Source organism: Ischnura elegans, chromosome 3, assembly GCF_921293095.1.
Source record: "Ischnura elegans chromosome 3, ioIscEleg1.1, whole genome shotgun sequence".
Classification (NCBI taxonomy): domain Eukaryota; kingdom Metazoa; phylum Arthropoda; class Insecta; order Odonata; family Coenagrionidae; genus Ischnura; species Ischnura elegans.
Genome location: NC_060248.1, coordinates 26,943,516 through 26,963,455, shown reverse-complemented (window position 1 = coordinate 26,963,455; position 19,940 = coordinate 26,943,516). Strand labels below are relative to the sequence as shown.

Below are 19,940 nucleotides of genomic sequence, written 5' to 3'. Positions count from 1 at the left end.
CAACAATGAGTAAATACCGTGGTATTTTTTTGTTTGCAGCGATGATAGTATTTCATGCGTGTTATTTAGTAACGGACTTAACACTTTGCGTGCCATGGACGTAATATTACGTCCTGCTAATCCTTCTGAGGATTGCCATGGACGTAATACGAGTCCATTTAATTGGTTTAGTATGCGTGAAGCCGTAATATTTCGCCCGTGGTACTTTTCCAGTTTACTGCTTAAGGGTTCTGTTTTTTTTTTAAATCAACTGCTCGATGGAAAAAGAGTTCAATTTATGTCTCGAGGACGAATAGTCCTCTGCAGCTACCGGCATCCTTATCTTAGGCCACTTTGTGTAAAAATTCTATGGGCCAATGGACCGTTCGTTGAGGGTGCATTGACCCTTTTTGTCATCCAGGATTGATAAAGCTTTGCTTGGAAAAATGCTTTTTTATGATTTCCATGCTTTAAATAGTTCAAATTGAGCGTACTAAAAAAATTATTATGGATGCTATGGCGGTACATCGTACGTTGCAACTTTTCTATTTTTCAAAAACAGTAGGTTTTCATTGTTAAATTATATATTTAAAAATTAGCAGCAAATGTTATTCAACTCATTCACAAAGAAGAGCAAAGTCCATTTTTATTGAAATGAACATCGATATAAAATATATTTTTGATGCTAATGTTTTAAAATATGTACGAATATATAATATGTAGTAAAAAATGGCTGGATTTTTCAGTAGGGCTTTAAATTTAGCAGCCGGCACTCAAAGTGTTAACAACGAAGTAGCCAGGAGGGCTTTTAAGGCTTCAGTTCCCCTTCCGGAAATTGTCCCTATGCGACTACCCGCAATACATATGCTGAGGAGACCACTAGCCCAAGGTAGGTATAATAGGCACCTACTATACGCACCTTGCCACTAGCCCATGGGTTAGGAGCGGATCCAGAATTTTTTTCTGAGGGGGTGGGCACAAGGGTCTCACAGATATTTTCATATTTGAGATTAAAAACAAAATATAACAATTACTGTAGAACATACTCTCTTTATTTTGACATGAAAGTTATTAATATTAAATTAAATGATTGAGGCTCCGTAATACCCAAAATAAAAAGAATGTAATGATGACCGTATTAAAAATCTTGTCTATTTTTTAAGCGCCAGAGGGGGACACGTGCCCCCGTTCCACCCCCTAAATCCGCCTATGCCAGGGGTAGCTGTCCTTTGGCAATCCATTTTTCAATATAATTACTTTCAATAATAGCTGCCAATAACCAAAGATGAAAAAATTCCACCCCTAGATGGAGAATCAACCACCCCCAGGGAGGAAGCGTCAATCGGCTTTATGCCATTAATGTTCGTTGACACATTCTCCAACAGCGCACAAAATTTCACGTCAATTTGTTTAGTTTCAAACAATTCGGAGGTTAAAAGCTTCGATTACTGAACCTACTATGCGGTTTCAATTAAGAACGCTTCGATGAGTCCATGGCCAATCCTACATGTTTCTCAACGCTAGCAAAAGCTGTGTCCTCAACATAGGTTGAGGCTTTGGGAAGAAAACAAATTAAACGCGGAAGTGAATTCTCGCATTTCAGCCATCACCCTCGGATTCTCCCGTCGCCAATCACAACTACTTCCACCAAATCACTACATTCATCTCTTGACGCTCGCGCGCGCAAGCTGCCGCATGTTTTAGTTTCCGAGCCATTAGCCACTCGTTTGTACTTCATGCCCGAGCCACGCAGATAGACAATTGCTTAGGGGGAGTTTGGGTGGTATGCGGGTTGCTTAAATTAGTTACATTATAAAATTTGCCCATTTGTTGCCTCGGATTGCGCACGATAAGAAAACCATTAATTACAATAAATGAGCAATAAATTTCGTCTCATGACACTGAAATTCATATTCGACGTTGATTTTCAACGAAACGGACGTAGTTATAATGACTTGATCTCCGAAGGTGCTTCTTTCCGAAATCCGTCTTATTTTTCGAAAACACTTAAGCTTTAGGCTAATGGTAGAAGTGATAAGAGCTTTACCGCAACAACAATCGAGAATTACCGTATGTACTTGGAAAGCATACAAAGTTCCTCAAAGAACGCAACCCAATTGCTCGGAATTCAACAAGAAATACTTATCTCAGCGTCGATCTCCTAGAAGCGCCCAACTTCTATCAGCTGCAGGCTTCCGGCTCGTCGAGTTCTTTCCAGATTTCTCCAAGGCGACGTCTTGTTGGAACAATGGCAGCTCAATCTGGACGGAAACCACATGGGTGCTCTTCACACACTTAAATGCGTCCAGAACCATCTCGTCCAAATCTTTAAAGGGTACCTAAATTCCTTGAGCGTCAAGAACATTTAGACGAATCAACATTTCTGTCGCTATTCGTGCCCGATCAACTCTAATTAGCTGTGCAGCAAAATAACGTGATCGTGCAACTAAAATACTCGTCCCAAAATGAGCCTTTTGCTCGGAGTCAACACCGCAAAGAACCGTGTGACTCATACCGTCTCATACAATATGCCGCATGCGAGTGTTGCCCAAGGTGGTAAAGGACTTTCTATCACCTTGAGTGTTGCCCTCTACTTGAGCATATCCATGACGTAAATCCGCAGCGTCAAATAGTTCTACGATCGGAAGTAATCGTCCACCATCGGCGCTGATTCAAAACGATTAACTCTCGCCGCTAACTAAGCACGACAGAAAGGGCATAGCCGGATAAGAAGGTGAAAAGTCCCCCCTCCCGGATCTTTCCCGTACTTGGGGTATGCGATTTGGGATCAAATAGGACAAACCTCCCCATATTTCCAGCCCGCTATGTGCCCACCAGGGCCGGCTAGATCGAAAATACGATTTTCACTCTTTTTTAAATATCTCGGTCAAGAATGCATATTTTTTAATGCGGTTTGCGACATTTAAAACCTTATTTAATGGCACATATTTTCCATTTTTTTCAAGAACTTCGGGCAGGGCAAGAAGATATGGCGTCGATTTGAAAATTTCTAATGCAAGTTTTCATAAAGTTTTCTTGAGAGGGCCAAAAAGAAAAAAACGTTTTCTGGAAGTGTTTTTTAATACCTTTCGGGTGGCGTATTGAAAATATAACTTTTAGGTGGTGGAACATAGCGAAAAATGCGATTGAAAATATGCGATTTTGGCCATTTGGCTCTATGCTCTGACCCTCCATAACACCAATTTTTAGTTATTATAGTATTGTACCGATTAAGGTGCTCGCCACAGAGACAGAATTGTATTGATACTGGTTCCAAAAATGCATTCAGGGCCCTTGAAAACGCCCGAGTAAGCTAAAAATAATTTCCCTGCTTCCAACCCCCTCCGTCATTCCTTTCAATGAGAATTTATTTTACTTCCTCAATGTCCTTATCAGATATAAAGTCATTGAAATTACCTCACCTATGCTAAGCTATGTGGATATCATTATAACTTTATGATAGCTGTTTGCTGAAATGAAAAAAATTATGGGTTTCAGCTCTTTCCCAGTTGGCATACAAATAAAAAAAATCTGGTGAACAGTAACTAGCCGAAAAGTGAATTTTCACCGCACAATTTTATATTGACTCCAGGATGTCAATGAAAATCGCTCTTGAAAGGTTATCCTTCATCCTTGAATATTCATTGATGCATGTTATTATGTTGTCCGTCAAAACAAATGCTAGTTAAAATCTTATTTAATATTACTCAATAAAATCAAGGTCTTGCGATTTTATCTTGGTACTGCCCGTAGGATAAATAATAAATTGTTGCTGCTATATGAGCGCAACACCCTATTCTTCTATTCCATTACCACAGTCACAGAAATATCTCAATATGCTGCCCCATACGATACCATTCGCTGTAATTATATTCTAAATAAAAATTACAGTTCCTTATATTTTAATGATATTTTTCCTTAATACTAGCAATACCTACCCGTCTTAATTTAGCCACGAAATCACAATTTATTCAACTCTTTAGTCGTTAACTGAGCTCGCATGCCTTTCAGCGTCGGCATCAGCACGCTTAACTATAAATCATCTTCTAAATATGACACAACATCCCGAAATCCTCTATCCAGAATCAAAATGTCACCTTTTTCATGAAATTATTACTGGATATGCCGATTGCAAGATTGATTTTAGAGAATCGGCATCATTTTGATTGGCCAAAAAGGGTCCGGGCATAACAATCACAACCCATCAAGGGTAAAAATAGGGAATGGTTTACAAAGAGGAGCTAGTACTGTTCATGTTTCCGGTTTGGAGTTTAAAAAGAAAAACTATCAGCCCTTGAGCGACTGACCTAATATTCGAATATCTCGCCGACGTTAACACACTAAGTAACTGTGTTACTTAGTCCCATGACAAACCAGTAAAAGTCCGCGGACAATCAGTTCTCTAGAAAAAGGAAGTCACTAAGTTTCGCCGTCAAACTGCGGTTAGATAAATATTCGACTTTGTCCACAAATAGACGAATTTTAGAAACATGCAAGGAAATACTTATGCAGTAGATACGGAAAGTGGGAATTTCATTGGTAAAAACCGCTTATCATGTAGATAACCTTTACAGACCACATTTTTGAAAGAAATGATCAACCTCCACCCCCTTCAATCTAGCTTATACGGGAACAGGATGGAGGTAATTTGAAGCGGTATATCCACAAATGAAACAACACTTGCGTGTAGATACAACGCGGGGAAAACTCAAATCGACCTCATTTTCTTAATCTAAATTCTTACATTCCGGCAGTTTTCGGAGGCCCTTATGCCATTTTCGGCACCAGTATCAATACAATTCTGTCCCTGTGGCGAGCACTTTAACCGGTACAATACTATAATAACTAAAAATTGGTGTTATGGAGGGTCAGAGCATAGAGCCAAATGGCCAAAATCGCATATTTTCAATCGCATTTTTCGCGATGTTCCACCACCTAAAAGTTATATTTTCAATACGCCACCCGAAAGGTATTAAAAAACACTTCCAGAAAACGTTTTTTCTTTTTGGCCCTCTCAAGAAAACTTTATGAAAACTTGCATTAGAAATTTTCAAATCGACGCCATATCTTCTTGCCCCGCCCGAAGTTCTTGAAAAAAATGGAAAATATGTGCCATTAAATAAGGTTTTAAATGTCGCAAACCGCATTAAAAAATATGCATTCTTGACCGAGATATTTAAAAAAGAGTGAAAATCGTATTTTCGATCTAGCCGGCCCTGGTGGGCACATAGCGGGCTGGAAATATGGGGAGGTTTGTCCTATTTGATCCCAAATCGCATACCCCAAGTACGGGAAAGATCCGGGAGGGGGGACTTTTCACCTTCTTATCCGGCTATGCCCTTTGCTAGGGGCGGAGGGAGGACTGAGGTGAGCGTGCTTGGGTGGAATGCGTGTAGCCTATACCGGTAATTTGATATTAATTCGCACGCATCTGAAAACCATAAGTTTCATTATACATTTACGTTTATCGACGCGTTATACCAATAGGGCCGTAATTATCACGGTTTGGTCTCCATTGAAATTTGTTTCCGATATCGACCTTATTTTTCGGAAAATTTTAACCTTAAAGGCTCAGGAAACAGAGGTTAACTGTGAAGGAGATGGAATTATCGATACCATTCCTGAATGTGATTCTGAGGAAGTTATTTTTAAATGTAACTGTAACGAATAGTGAGTCTCAGAGGACAGCTGCCCCTGTAGCAGTCGCCGAAAGGGAAAAATTTCTGGGGGAGTGAAGGGGGGAGGGTGCAGCCAGCATAGTGGCTAAACGCCTGCCGCTGGCACCTCTACACAGTTCTGTACCTTATTTATGCTTACTACTCAATTTGGTGTCTTCTCGCTTAGTTAGGGGTAATCTCCTAGGAGCATGTCAGATGGGGATCATCTGTAGCAATTCCATGGCAAAACATGAATGTCATCCCTCAACCCTTCTGTAACCGAGCAGGATAACTCAGTTACCCCAAATTATGCTAATGTTGTACAATTTTTTATTTTGTCCCTTTAATATTTCATGTATTTGAGCACAACCACTTTGCCATTACTTGACAAATTAATTTTTTTTATATTCAAGTTTATTTTATTCTCAAACCACCGGACACAGCTCTTACTGGCCATTTTACACTGGGGTGTTTAACAAATTTAACAAGTAAACACATACGTACAACCATGCCCTGGACCGGGGAAACCTCCCCAGCGAACCCATGACCCCTTGTTTGGCAGGCGGGGACGTTAATCCGCCGCCACTGAGGCCAGCAGTTGTTTTGATAACTATTTCTTTTGGTGGGGTAATTGAGGTAATATGCACATCTGTTCTCAATAAGTCATAAAATGTGAGCCTTGTTGCCTCTGTGAGGTACTTAATATTCCCTGGCATTCTTTTATTCAGTGACCCTTTCAATCATTTCATTAATATACATTTTATGATTGCCACGAATCATATTTTAAAACTACATGCAACTGTGTTTATCATAAGTACATTTTAGTTCTTCACCACTTCTTTTTACACTGCAGAGATGCCACACCATAGATCAAATCTCCTATTCCAAAATATTCGATTAGAAATAGAGGCACAATGGTAGATGGAATGAAGAACTCAGATGACAAATTAGAAGAAACCAGGTCAAATGAATTGCATTAAATATTCTCTAAGGTGTTTGTGTGTATTTTGTATTATCATTTTTATTCAGGATTTTACAAAAGCATATCCTATTTTCTAAATGGGTTAACAAATGGCAGATCTTCCGTATCTGACATTGGTATACTTGCTGAATTTTTTTTGTGTCAATGTCGATGAGGGGATTCAAGTTGATGTATTTTATTCAGATTTTGGGAAAGCATTTGATATAGTTGATGATGAATAGGGTGGTTTCCTATTATTTTTTTATTGCCTAAATCGAAAGATTATTACTCCTGGAGTATGTATTTCACGCTTTTAGATTTCTAAATGACGATATCTATTTTTCGTGATAAAATGAAAAGTGAAAATTTTCAAGCGCGTGAAAACGGGACGGGTAAGTATGAATGCCGGGAAAACTCCCGTGTGATGTCGTTCTGGTTCCCGCTGCCGCAAGTGAGGTGACCTTGGGGCGAGTCTCTGTGCGCTTATACGACGCAGGATGCTAGCAGGTAGCAGAGTACCATGCTAGATGGTAGCGCTTGGCTTATATAAGGATTATTAATACCTTATTAAACGAGTAAAACTTTTCGACCTTAGCCAGTTTTATTAGATGATTATTAAGACATGTTTCCCTGAGCTCTGTGCCTCATGCATGCATTGGTAACCTCAGACGATGTAAAACTCCTATCTACTAGAATAGAAACTAGGTCCCTGTGACGTCACGTGGAGTGGCATTGCATGGGCGCCAATCTGGCCTTTTTCAAATGAGGATAAAATTGACCCTTGCCAATCGTCTAAACTGGTATTTCTAAAAACAAATAATTTGTATATTATGAATACACTAATGGTGGGTGACGAATCGCAATCAATGCCTTTCGTTTTCTTTGATGAAGGAAACTACCCTATTGCTAATCTCAAAATTGTATGTGGTAGACGTATATCCTAAAACGATAGAATTTATTCGGTCCTACTTGAACAGCAGACAGCAATACATATGTGGTATTTAAAGACTACAAAACAGCAAAGTATGTTGCTGTATCTGGAGTACCAGAAGGATCTAACTTGGGCCCCTAGGTGATTTTGATATTTAGGTATTGATGACTTACCTGATACTGTGAATAATGATAATTGCTGATGATGTAAAAATTGATAGTAAGATCAGTGTATTGGTGGACAATATTGCATTACAAGTTAATCATAATAAATTAAGTAATTGGTCTGTAATGAATAGGCTCAGGGGCGTATCCAGGATTTCTTTCTGGGGGGAGCACAAGCAAGGCCATATCCAGGATTTTGTTCTGTGGGGGGCGCAAGGATACCTCTCAATACAAAATGAATGCAATGATAATGGGACCGTATTAAAAATCTTGCATATTTTTAAGGGTGCCCCTGTGCCCCCCCTCCCTAGATCCCCCTATGAATAGGCTTAAATTTAATATAGAAAAATGATACATGGGTTATCATTTTCAAGGAAGACTAAATGTATTGATTTTGGTTACAGCACAAGTAGATTTAAATTGGAGAGAGTGACATGTCACGTGGATCTTAGGGTGATTTCCACTAGTGCCTTGAACTTGAATAATCATAATTTCAGTACTATATGTCCACTATATAGAGGGGATGGTTTCATCCTCAATTAGGAACTTAGGCTATGTGCTGAGTTAGGCCAAGAGCTTCAACACAATAAAACCCCTGATTGTACTACACTCATCTCTAGAAAGGAGCAAGTTGGAATATAATACTGCAATTTGGTTCCCCCTGCTGTAAAAGATATATTGAGGTGATTGAAAAAGTGCAGAAAAGATTTCTAAGAGTGTGCATGCGGGAGTACAGGTCTTATCCAATATTGGATAATTAGGTAGATGGCAACACAAAGGTTATAACAAATGTATGGAATGCAGAGACTGGAGGAAAGAAGGTGTATAAATGATTTAATGTAACTTTATGGTATTGTAAATAGTGAGACTGACTCACAATTGATTGAGATCGAACAATGACTTCTATGTTCTCAAAGTGTGCCACAGAAACAACAACAGTTTTTGAGGAGAGGGTGCAACATTAAATTTGGTGAAACCTCACCTCTCAGAGGATGTGCAACATATACAACAGATATTCCAGAGAATTGGACATATATATTTGGTCCAAGAACAGACCCAAGCAGCAATCAATATTCCAACAATATCTAGACGACAACATATCACGAGGGTGGTAACATATGACATCCATACAATAACCTTGTTTTAACATGCATGCATATCTGTCATTCATCCAAAGTACATGCCAAACAACATTGCAGCAATGTTCAACAGTGGACATGGAGGTGCCTAATACAACATCTCTTCGATATCTTCACAAAATCTAATTAGTAGATAATGGGTATGCTTTAAATGGTTTTTTTTTGTAATCCCCAGACATACAAACAAAACATTTGTGCTTTTCAATTGTATACATAACATATGCTACCCATCTATGCTATTTGGAATAACAATTTTTTAATATCATAACTTGAATATCTATCTAACGTTTTCAAAATATCCATCGTGTAATAACAATGTGTTTTGGATATATCAACCTCATTTAGATATTCCATGGGTATCATCTGCTATTTGGGGAGTATTTCAAGTGTGTAAGGGCATGTTGTAAATAAGTCTGAGCAAATTCTATACTGTTCATATGTGACAGTCTTACTAATATTGATTTATATTGTTGGAGAAATAGAAATAAATACGTAAACGTTATATGCCATGCTCTAACATCATGGTAGATGAATGGCTTGCCAATATCAAAGGAAAATGTCCATTCAAAGATTACATAAAAAGTAAACTGGGTCAGTATGCAATCAAGATTAGGGTCTGCACTGATTTGGAAACGTCTAATATTCTTTCTTCTCAACAGGCGTGATTGGAAACAGGAAAGAGAAAAATCAAGGACAACTGGTTGTAAATGACTTAGTGCGGCCCTACTATGGGACTTGGTGTGGAGTTATTCATTAGTGATCATATGTTTAGAACCATTCCACTAGCTCAGCAACCATTTGAAACATTGCTTGATGAAAACAATCACTGGTACACTTGAGCAAACAAAACAGAAATTCCACTCGAATTTCTTCCGCATCTATAAAGGGGAATTTTTCCAAGTTTCTTTGTGTTTGGCTGATTTTGCATAATTTTGTGTAATTTAATTAAAATGCAACTCAGAAATTTTATTGAGTCCAAATAATACCAAAACTTGAGCACCTTATGATCCTTAAGAGTCAAAAATTAAGCATGTCAATATTTGACTGAAAATATAGCTTTACATTTTATAAATGATTTAGATTTTCCCCACTGAATAAAATTTTAAAAATTTTCTCAGTCTCACTCACTTTGATAGATAAAAGGAAGACCTAAGCCTTCAAAATAACAATATCATCACTTCCAATAATTTCTTTATAAGTTTTTTCTTAACAAATCAGTCATACAGTTTCAAACAAACAAAAGTTTGCGATCATGTACACTTATTATTGCTCTAGGCAAATATTTTGACCTCATATTAAATGCAAATGCAGTAAATATTGATACTTTAACATAGAAATAAAATTAAGATACTTACACACATCATTTTAATGGGGCAAATAAGGTTCAAATTGATTAAGAGGATAACATGAGAAAAGTGACTCGTTGGAGCAGTAATGCAACAATCTCCCACCATACACGGACTCTGGTTACATTTTCCCAGCAGCCCTTGCTTTCAAGTCCCAGATGACTATTTGCCCATCCAAGGCACTCGTGCTGATCTTCCCTACCTCATTCACTGTCCCCGAGTGGATACGGAGACAAGTGATTGCATTCTGGTGCAGTGTATCCAGAGTTGTGTCATTGGTTTCCACTCTAGCCTGTCTATCCAGGCTCTGGAACTTCCTCATTGCACTGGAAAAGAATAAACATTGTGCATAATAATAATCATTTATCTACCATAATGCCAAATCATGGAAAATGACCTCCTTTATTACAGTTAACAAAATTGGATAATCCCTCTGAGGTTTGATAAAAAAAATATATGGATGAATAATGTGGACATCAACTGACAACTCACACATCGACAAAATTTAGGTTAGGGTATCAGCTTAGGCAAATGGACAGCTGATCATCACAGAGCAAGCTGAAGATTGTGGGATGCCAGAATGACAAAGCAACTTTCAGTATCCTCTCACTTTTTCATCTATCTTATTTAAGGGTGCCAACTACAATTAGGTGAACAAAATATGAACCCTTCTTTTACATATGGTTTCATTTACCTACAGCACATGATATGTAACCAAATCATTACAAGGGAAATTTATTAGATATGTATGTATTACGTAAAACTTTAACAATTGCAATTACAAATTATTACTATGCATGTACCACATGACATAATATCAGATGTATTATATTCACAGTTCACTTTTCGCCTCAGGATTTCCTCATTCAGTATTATTTAATTTAGCCTTAGTAATCACAATAGTTCTCAACATACTGTAAATAGTTCTGGACTGGTGTTCAATCTGTTGGATCCAAGGACAGTAATTCAAGAACACGTCTAATGACTCCCACACTTACGGCATATCTCCTCCAATTGTTAATTTGCCTCACCTTTCCCTTACCCTCATCACTCGGGATGACATGCCCCTTTTTCATTGATGTGTTCTATGATGACAACATGCTAGGTTATCTCTTTTGATCGTTTTCCTTATCCCCTCTTGATTTTGTAGATGGATATGGTGAGGCAAAACATGGCAGCTTCCTATTGTTACTCACAGTCAGTCCCCACTTGGCCAGATACAATAAACATGGCAATCCTTTGTTAGGTCATAACAGTTGGGTCATATTACAACATTTAGGGCAAAAAATTGAAGCTGCACTGCGTTGTTGCAAAATTTGTTCCAGGCCTGATGACAGATAAACAAAACCCTTTTTATTTTAGCCCTCAGGACTTGCAAATATTTGGCTAGACACACTATTGTTCTTCCTCATTCTCCCTACTCAGCTACCCATGCTCCTGATGACTTCTTCATAATACTTCACTGAAAAAACTTTTGAAAGGATGAATACTTGAGAAGATTCCTGATATTGAGGCAAATGCGACAAGAGGACTTATGGACATCATAAAAGAAGCGTACCAGGACAGTTCTCGGAAGTAGAAATGCCGATGGGATATATACTAGTGTTGGGAAGGAGAGTATTTCAAGGAAGCCAAGACATATAATTTCTCAATAAAATACCTTTTGTTCCATGACATCTATCTACATAGTTTTTGAACAGCCCACTTGCATCTATGCTAAGGGAGGTTATAATCCACCCAGGTTGGATATGACCCCTGTCACTTCTCATTTGGCTGGTGAGGACATCATCCTGCCCCTAATGAGGCTAGCAAACAATGCATAGTCAAGTGAGCCTAATACCATTCCCTAAAAGCATACATACATTCAGCAGGGTGGATTGAAAAACCATTTTTCTTCCATATCAGACTACAGCCACTGCTTTACATTTGTAGCAAGTGGCCCGGCCTATGACCCACTAAAGATTTCAACTTGATCAGATTACATCTTCAGGTCATGATTTTCCATCAAAATTTTATAAAAAAGAAAAAAGTGCAATGCTTCCATTGGTTACTTGATGTCTCCAGTGCGATGTTATGGTTAAATAATCACATACATTGCCAGTAATATTGATAAACTACATGATTGAGGGTGATGTACATACAATTCAAAATTTTGCCTCCCCTGCCGCACAATGAAACATTTCTCTGGAGACTATTTCCTGTCCTAAAAGATACTTTATTTAAAATATACTCTGAAATCATGACAGAAAATAGTGGAATGAAAAGAAACCATGATATGAAACAGAGAAACAAGAATATGATGTTTCAAATGTTTTCTGAGAATGAATACCATTCAAAACTGGAATAGGATAATGTCACTAAAATCTCATACCTTAAGCCTCCAGCCTCCTTCTTCTGTGAAACGTCCAGCTTACAGGTGAAGGTGAGTTGGCCATCAAAATCCACATTAAAAAGCATAGGACAGCATCCATGGCCCTTTAATATGAAGATGAATCAATAGTATTAGAACTGAATAATTTATCAGAGAAATAGCAAATCTACACCTTCATACTACCCCACAAGCCACCTCAATACTTCAATAATAATAATAATTAATTATCAAAATGAATAAAGGTAAAAGACTACATTCATTCAGTTTATACAAAACGAGCGAAAGGTAATAAATTAGTAACAATGCTGCTGGACATAAATGGCTCTAGCCTGTTGATCCATTTGCTGACATTCATTTTTACATTTTAAGGCAATGGTGTGGTGTTATGAAGGTCTGTGATCTAACAAGAGGTTTCACGTATTGCTTCAAAAGTGATCACTGATGAGCATAAAAAGTGTCAAGAAAACTATAATATTCATGACAAAAATAATATGAAATTGCATGACATGATGTAAGACATAAAATTATTTATTTCACTTTAAAATCATCATTTGTTTGTAATTTTCAAAGGAAAACAGTAGAATATTGTTCCATCATAATAAAGCAAATGGCACTCTTTTTTCACTTAAATCACATTATCTAGTGCTAATTTCTTCAAAATTTTATTTCCCCTATATGCATATCGCCAAAAAAATATGGTGCTTGTATTACATGGGGGCACATGATACATCAAATTCTGTAATTTTTATGACTACCAATACCTTGGTCATAAGGTCTCCGCATTAACCAGGATATGTAATCGAGAACCATAACTTAGTTGAAAATTTAAGTCAACAATCCTCTATATTATTTCTACTGTATAGATACCTTTTCCTCAACTTATACGCAACCAAACTCTACAAATGAGGTACCAAAATGCACAGACTTTATCAGAGAACATGCGATGGCATATCTTACTTCCTAAATATTGCTATTGTTTCCTAAAATTGGTTTTTAAAAATAAAAAAAATAATCGATTAAAAAAAAATAATTGATTCCGGCAAGATTGTCCTCATCCCAAGAATACAGTTAACGCAGTCGGATCCCACCATACCTTTTAATTTGACTCGAAGACAATTTCCCATTAAGGTTTCCTATGCGATGACAATTAACAAGGCTCAGGGTCAGACTATGCAAAGAGCTGGGTTATTCCTGCCTGACCCTGTATTCTCTCATGGCCAACTTTATGTAGCATTCTCTAGGGTAAGTTCTTTTCAAAATACTTTTGTAAATATTAAGGAAAACGCTAAACAAGTATTAACAGAAGATAGTGTAATTACTTCCAATGTTGTGTTTAAAGAGGTCCTCTGACCTCAATTTGTACATGAACATTCCAATTAAATTTGTAAATAAGACTCCGCCTTTTTTTTCTACATTTTAAAATTAGAAACGTGCCTATCCCTCTGTGGACCTGCATTGAAAAGAGCTGGGGAAGCCCGCTGGGAATAATATTGGAAGGTAGGTTTGAATTAAGGGTTTATCATGGAAATAGAGTAAATTCTACTTACAGCAGCCACCAGAGAATCAGGTCCCACCCAAATGCAATCCAGGAAAGGCAGGAATGAAGTTCTCAGTTTTCTGGGAACATGAACGTTAGCTTCCTTCTTAGTTGCATCAACAATGGTAACAGAAGAATCGTGGCCCACCCACGACAGTTTGTTGCCGTCACCTGAGAAGGCTACGCCATGCACCCAGCCACCTATGTGAAAGACAATTACCCAATTTAACTTTTATAATTCACATTTCACACAACTTTGAATTCCCATTAATTTGATATTTAAACATGAGAAAAGTTTGAAAATCACTGAATGGGCCTCACATGCAGGGAAGATCAGAATTTTTCCTTGGATAAAATTTATCATAAGAGTAATTAGAGTAGACCATAATAAACCATAATAAATATCAAGGTTAAAAGATATATTTTCTAGCATAATTCAGTGGAAATCTTTGATATTAGACATAATGAAAGTACTTGTCTATTTCCACACTTATTTATTTAAATCAACCCAGGTTTCGGCACATAATGCCATTTTCAAGGTTTTTTCAAGGACACGGGTGCTTTAGCACCCGTGCGCGTGACTTCTTACAAAATCACTTGTTTCTGCAGTGCTTTGAAATTCGTCATTGCAGACCAGCGGCAAAATAAGGGTTTTTCACCCCGACAGAGGCTTAATTAGCACGACCCTCGTCACCTGTGCCACAGTGTGGACTTGTGACGTCAACATCTTGTTCAGTGAAACCCATCCTGAACTTGGCTTTGTGAAAATGGCTTGGTGGTGTAACTGGCTAACACACCTGACCGGCAATCGGGGGATCCGGGTTCGAATCCCGGCTAAGTCAAATATTTTTTCATGGAGAACTTCATCCATTGGTGTATTTAACTTTGCACCCATGCGCGTGACTGCGTACAAAGTCACTTGTTTCTGCAGTGCTTTGAAATCACTATTTTTCAGGAAATCAGCCACCATAAGGGAGTCAACCAAAAGTAAACAGTCATATTCCCTCCAAATCCTTCCTTTCGTATTCCTTCTCAATCCATCTTATGTCATTAGTCCTTTGAGGAACTACAACAAAGCTCGACAATAATTTTTACTTCGATATCTTGCAAGCAAGGCTCTACTCTCTTAGTGGCTTAAATGGTTTACTATGTGATGACGGCAGAAGGTGTTCCAGGTCATGTGACCTCAAGCAATATTCCAGAGCTTTTAATTACCATTTAATGACGTTTGTTGAGTATTAGGAGAGTTTTGGCTTACATATTTGGACTGGTGAGAAAATCGTCTATTCATTGAGACTTACTGGCATGATGTACAAATTTCATGCATGTTCCCCATTTTCATGATGGAGGTCTTATACTGCCTGAGGCCTATGGGCAGATTTAGGGTGGGGCAAATGCCCCCCCCCCCCCCTTAGATGCTTAAAAAGTATTTAGGCAATTTTTTTAACACTGTTATCATTACATTTTTATTGCTTTGCGTACTATGGAGCCTCAAATATTTAATTTCATATCATTAACTTTCGAGGATAAATACTGAGAAGATTTCGTACAGAAACAGGGTGGTTTCCTATTTTTATTAATTGCCTAAATCGAAAGATTATCACTCCTTAAGTATTTCACGCTTTTAGATTTTTAAATGACGATATCTGTTTTTCGCGATTTAATGAGAGTGAAAATTTTCAACAGCACGATAATGTGATGGCTAACTATGAATGCTGGGAAAAGCCTGTGTGATGTCATTCTGGTTCCGGCTGCCACCGTGTGAGGCCACCTTGGTGCGAGACTATGAGCACCGCTACGATGCAGGCTGCTAGCAGGTAGTGCTTGTCTTAAATAGGATTATTAATACCCTATCAAACAAAGAAAACTTTCCCACTTTAGGCAATTTTAATAGGTGATTATTAAGAGATGTTTCCCTGAGCTCAGTGCCACATGCATGCATTGGTAATCTCAGACATTGTAAAACTCCTATTTACTCGTATATAAACTAGGTCCCTGTTACGTCACGTGGAGTGGCATCGCATGGTCGCTGATCTGGCCTTTTTCAAATGAGGTTAAAATTGACCGTTAACATTCATCTAAACTGGGATTTCTAAAACCAAATAATACGTATATTATGGATACACTAAAGGTTGGTAAATAATCACAATCAATGGCTTTTGTTTTCTTTGAGGAAGGACACTATCCTATTGTTGTATCTTGTCTTTAATCTCAAGTATGAGAAGATTGTTAGCCTGTCAGACCCTTGTGCCTCCCCTCCCAGAAAAAGTCCTGGATCCGCCCCTGCTGAGGCCCTTACCCATCCTGTTGTCATCTGATTCGTTGTATGGAAGTCTTTCTATGAGATACTTTCCCTCTGCTCACTTCCACTTGCCTTAGCCCCACCCCATCAACCACTAAGAGGTTTGAAACTGAGTGTAACCTTACCACGTAGTAGTGGTTCATAAAGAACAGTTTGCTGGGTGTACTCTATGAGATTTACTTAGGGTGCCTAGGTGATGAGTTAGTGAGAGAAAATTTAAAAAATTCCTAAAGATTTCCAGGCTTTCTAGGGATAATGCTTTATTTCCAGGGTGCTATCCCATTCAAAAAATAAGCTTTTTCGGACAAATATTGTTCATAGGGTAGAACTTACAATGGAATAGTTGGTAAGTCATTTTTATGCTGAGTGTAACATCCTGAGATGATAGAAATATATCTATACAAGCAAGTAAACCCAGTAAGATGAGGTTTCATAAACTATCTACACATTATATAAAACTGCACATCAAACATTTTGATACATCCACTACACAAGCGCTCAACTATTGCCCACTGAACCAAGTCCGTTCATCTAGGAGCCCAACAAAATCAATGTGCTCAGCAGGCAGTAGACAGAGCATCAACGCAACCTCAAGTTCTCCAAGATTTGGAAGTAGGTGTTTGTGCTTCGGCCATTGCCTGCTGAGCGTACGCGTTTTGTTGGGCTCCAAGATGAGTGGAGTTGATTTGGTGGGCGATTGTTGAGAACGTATTTGCCGATTGCCTGGATTCTTATGGCCCAGTTCCACAGTACAGCAACCAGTATGAGTTGATGTGTAAATGCATGAATGATTTTGGTGGACCAGAACTGAACATGAAGGAACAAAATTATAACAGGTTCTATTTTCCATGCATGTATTCACACAAGTTTAGTGGTTACACTATGTACTTTTTTGTTCATGCATTCATACATTTAGGCATTAACTCATCTAGTTTGTTGTATCGCGTAATCAGGCTTTTACAGAAGACCAAAATTCTTTGAATATTCTAAGTTTTACCATTTTCTCTGTGGCAACAGACATCTTGCGTAACTTATAAACTCCACAATAACGAAACAGTGAAATTTTGAAGGAATCTGAATTTTTAGTACCAATCACACAAGCATAGGACTTGCATGAGGCATCTCAGTGCATGTTTAATGCAATAGGTTTTAAATATGCATTGCACTCCCTCTCTCTCTCTCTCTTACCTCCCCCAGGAGAGTTAGAAAACTCAGCCAATAATGCCCCAAGAGAAGCTTTTGTACCCCATGGAGAGGCTGAAGGACTTTCCTCAATGTCTTTGATGACAGCTGAGAAGACTCGGACCTAAAATATCAAGGACAACATGACATGAAACAGATGACTTATGAATTACAGAGGAAATTTTACTGAGTAAACTGAATTATAGAGAGTGTTCTAATATAGAAAAAAAAGAAATGATAATATGTTGGAAGAGGGTGCCAAACATCAAATGGACAGTTTAAGGGGAGAATGAGTAGATGCAAACATGAGAAGGAGAAGAAAGGGCAAACTGGGGCATCATGTGCCAAATAAGGAAATATCCTCATCATGAGGCACAGCAAATGCAGTAAAAAAGTGGAGGAATTTCTAGAAAGAGATGCCCTCAGCAAATGCATAACACAAGTATCTACTAGAAGGAAGTGACAAAGGTTAGAGGGCAGAATAAACACAAGGGATCCAAGGAATTAGCATGAGAAGAGGAGGAAGAGAGGGTTATAGTAAACCAATAATTGGATTTTGATAATAATTATTCACATGAATTTAGTATCTGGTCAACTCAAAATATTTTAAATGAAAGAAGACAAAAAAATTCACTCACTTTAAAATCTGCAGATCCTGCGGCCAGTAAAAAGTTATTCGGGTGCCAGTCAATCGCAGTAACAGTTGATTTAATGGGCTTCTTTATATGCTTGGAGACCCACCAATCGTTTTCACTCTCAAAATAACAGATAGAAATCAATCTTGCACCAGATCCAACAGCAAACTTATTCTCTAAAAGAAAGGACGGCATTGATTGGTGAAAGAATACAGAAGTATTAACACACCTAAAATGTTCAGAAATATCTAACCTAGTGGAGACCATTTTACACAAGTTGCTGCTCGGTTGATTCTCAAAAGAACCAAGGTAGGCTTCCATTTCTCATCATCTCCTTGGGTCCAGACATACGCATTTCGATCCTGAAAACATAATTTAAGAGAGTACTTAAAACAGTAGTAGCAAAACTAATGACTGAGAAATGAAGTCTACACTACAACAATGTTTCTTAGTTTCCCCAAGAACTTACCACAGCACAAGTAACTATTCTGTTCGTCTTAGGCGCCCAGTCAATACCGGTGACACGTAAATCGTGCTGATTCAATACATCCAGCAACTGCCACTCGTAACTTCCAGACCCCGTATCGGTCTTTCCATATACATGAACCTCATGATTATTAGGTGAAAGAGCGATTTCTGAAAATAGGTAATCATTTATTTGTACTCATTTCGTCACTTATCTAACCAAATTTTCGTCGTGTACTTACGAGTTCTATCCTTATTCCATGCATGGCAGGTAATGGGACTAACTCCAAAACTAAATCGTTCCACCATCTCTGATATACTTATATAAACGCTGATTCAAAGACAATAAAATTTATTAATACTGAAAATTTCTCCGAGCTAAACCTGTAACCAAAACTTGGAGTTACTTTTGCGGTGATAGATAAGGTATGACTCAGTTCCTAAGACGGGTGTGGAAAACTTACAACACTCCCAAATAGGAATTATATTAATGTCGGCAATCCTCCTTTCTCCGACAATCAGTCGATTAAATATAATCGTATCTGCAAGGAATCGCGGACTCTGGTCAGTCAACGCGCTTCCTTAGTGAGACTTTTAAATGGTAAAATCAAGCAAATTAAACCTTAAAACACAGGCAGGAGGTTTGCGGTTACAACAACACCACACGAAGCGAAAACAACTGTTCCATTTGAGGGTGAGCAGCTCAAATTCAATCACTCAAATGATTCGTATGTTTCAACTCATTCCATTTCACATTTTACGCCAATGCATAAAAATGATTCGAAACAATGACACGAACGGATCTATGAATGCGGTTCTCCGCTCTCGGAACGCGGCTTGAACATCTCTTATCATAGTTCATAACTTTGCCGTACCATAGCTCTGTTGTCGGAAAACGAGTCGATAGGGGGGATTTCAAATGACTCTGTAACCACGAAATTCACCAAATTTGGTGCAAATGCGAATATGAGGAGGATTAACGGCAAAGATTGAAAAAAATCCGCATAAACACGTTTCATTGAAATCACGATGCCTGTTAAATGAAAAATACGAGAACCAACATGAATATTTTTGATCGTTAAAGCGAGGAATGTGTTTCAATAAAGATTATTCCATCCATATAATTTCTTATGCATACTTTGATCAGAACATATAGCGCTATTATCTTATCATCAAGGGGGGCGACCGGATTTAAAAGTTAAATAATAGAAGGTAATAACGATTTTACAGCTCGTAAGTAAAAAAGCAATCAATTTCAATTCGAATACTCT

General features: G+C 38.0%; 1 protein-coding gene across 1 annotated transcript; it reads right to left on the bottom strand.

The window, feature by feature from the left end:
- Positions 1-10,009: 10,009 nt before the first annotated feature.
- Positions 10,010-19,360, bottom strand: LOC124155585 (actin-related protein 2/3 complex subunit 1A-B). Its single transcript, XM_046529541.1, has 9 exons — positions 19,134-19,360; positions 18,912-19,053; positions 18,674-18,840; positions 18,458-18,566; positions 18,208-18,380; positions 17,576-17,693; positions 14,096-14,286; positions 12,549-12,652; positions 10,010-10,503 (listed from the first exon to the last, which is right to left on the bottom strand). The coding sequence occupies exons 2-9, from the start codon at positions 18,976-18,978 to the stop codon at positions 10,299-10,301; spliced, it is 1,134 nt and encodes a 377-aa protein (XP_046385497.1). The 5' UTR covers positions 18,979-19,053; positions 19,134-19,360; the 3' UTR covers positions 10,010-10,298.
- Between the last annotated feature and the right edge of the window lie 580 nt (positions 19,361-19,940).

What these genes read in the sequence shown, in the direction of transcription:
- LOC124155585 (XM_046529541.1), bottom strand. Translation starts at nt 18,978, where the DNA reads ATGGTGGAACGATTTAGTTTTGGAGTTAGTCCCATTACCTGCCATGCA. An exon ending in GAATAGTTACTTGTGCTGTG is followed by an intron (nt 18,567 to 18,673) that starts GTAAGTTCTTGG and finishes TTATGTTTTCAG; the next exon opens with GATCGAAATGCGTATGTCTG. An exon ending in TTCTAACTCTCCTGGGGGAG is followed by an intron (nt 14,287 to 17,575) that starts GTAAGAGAGAGA and finishes TCTTTCACATAG; the next exon opens with GTGGCTGGGTGCATGGCGTA.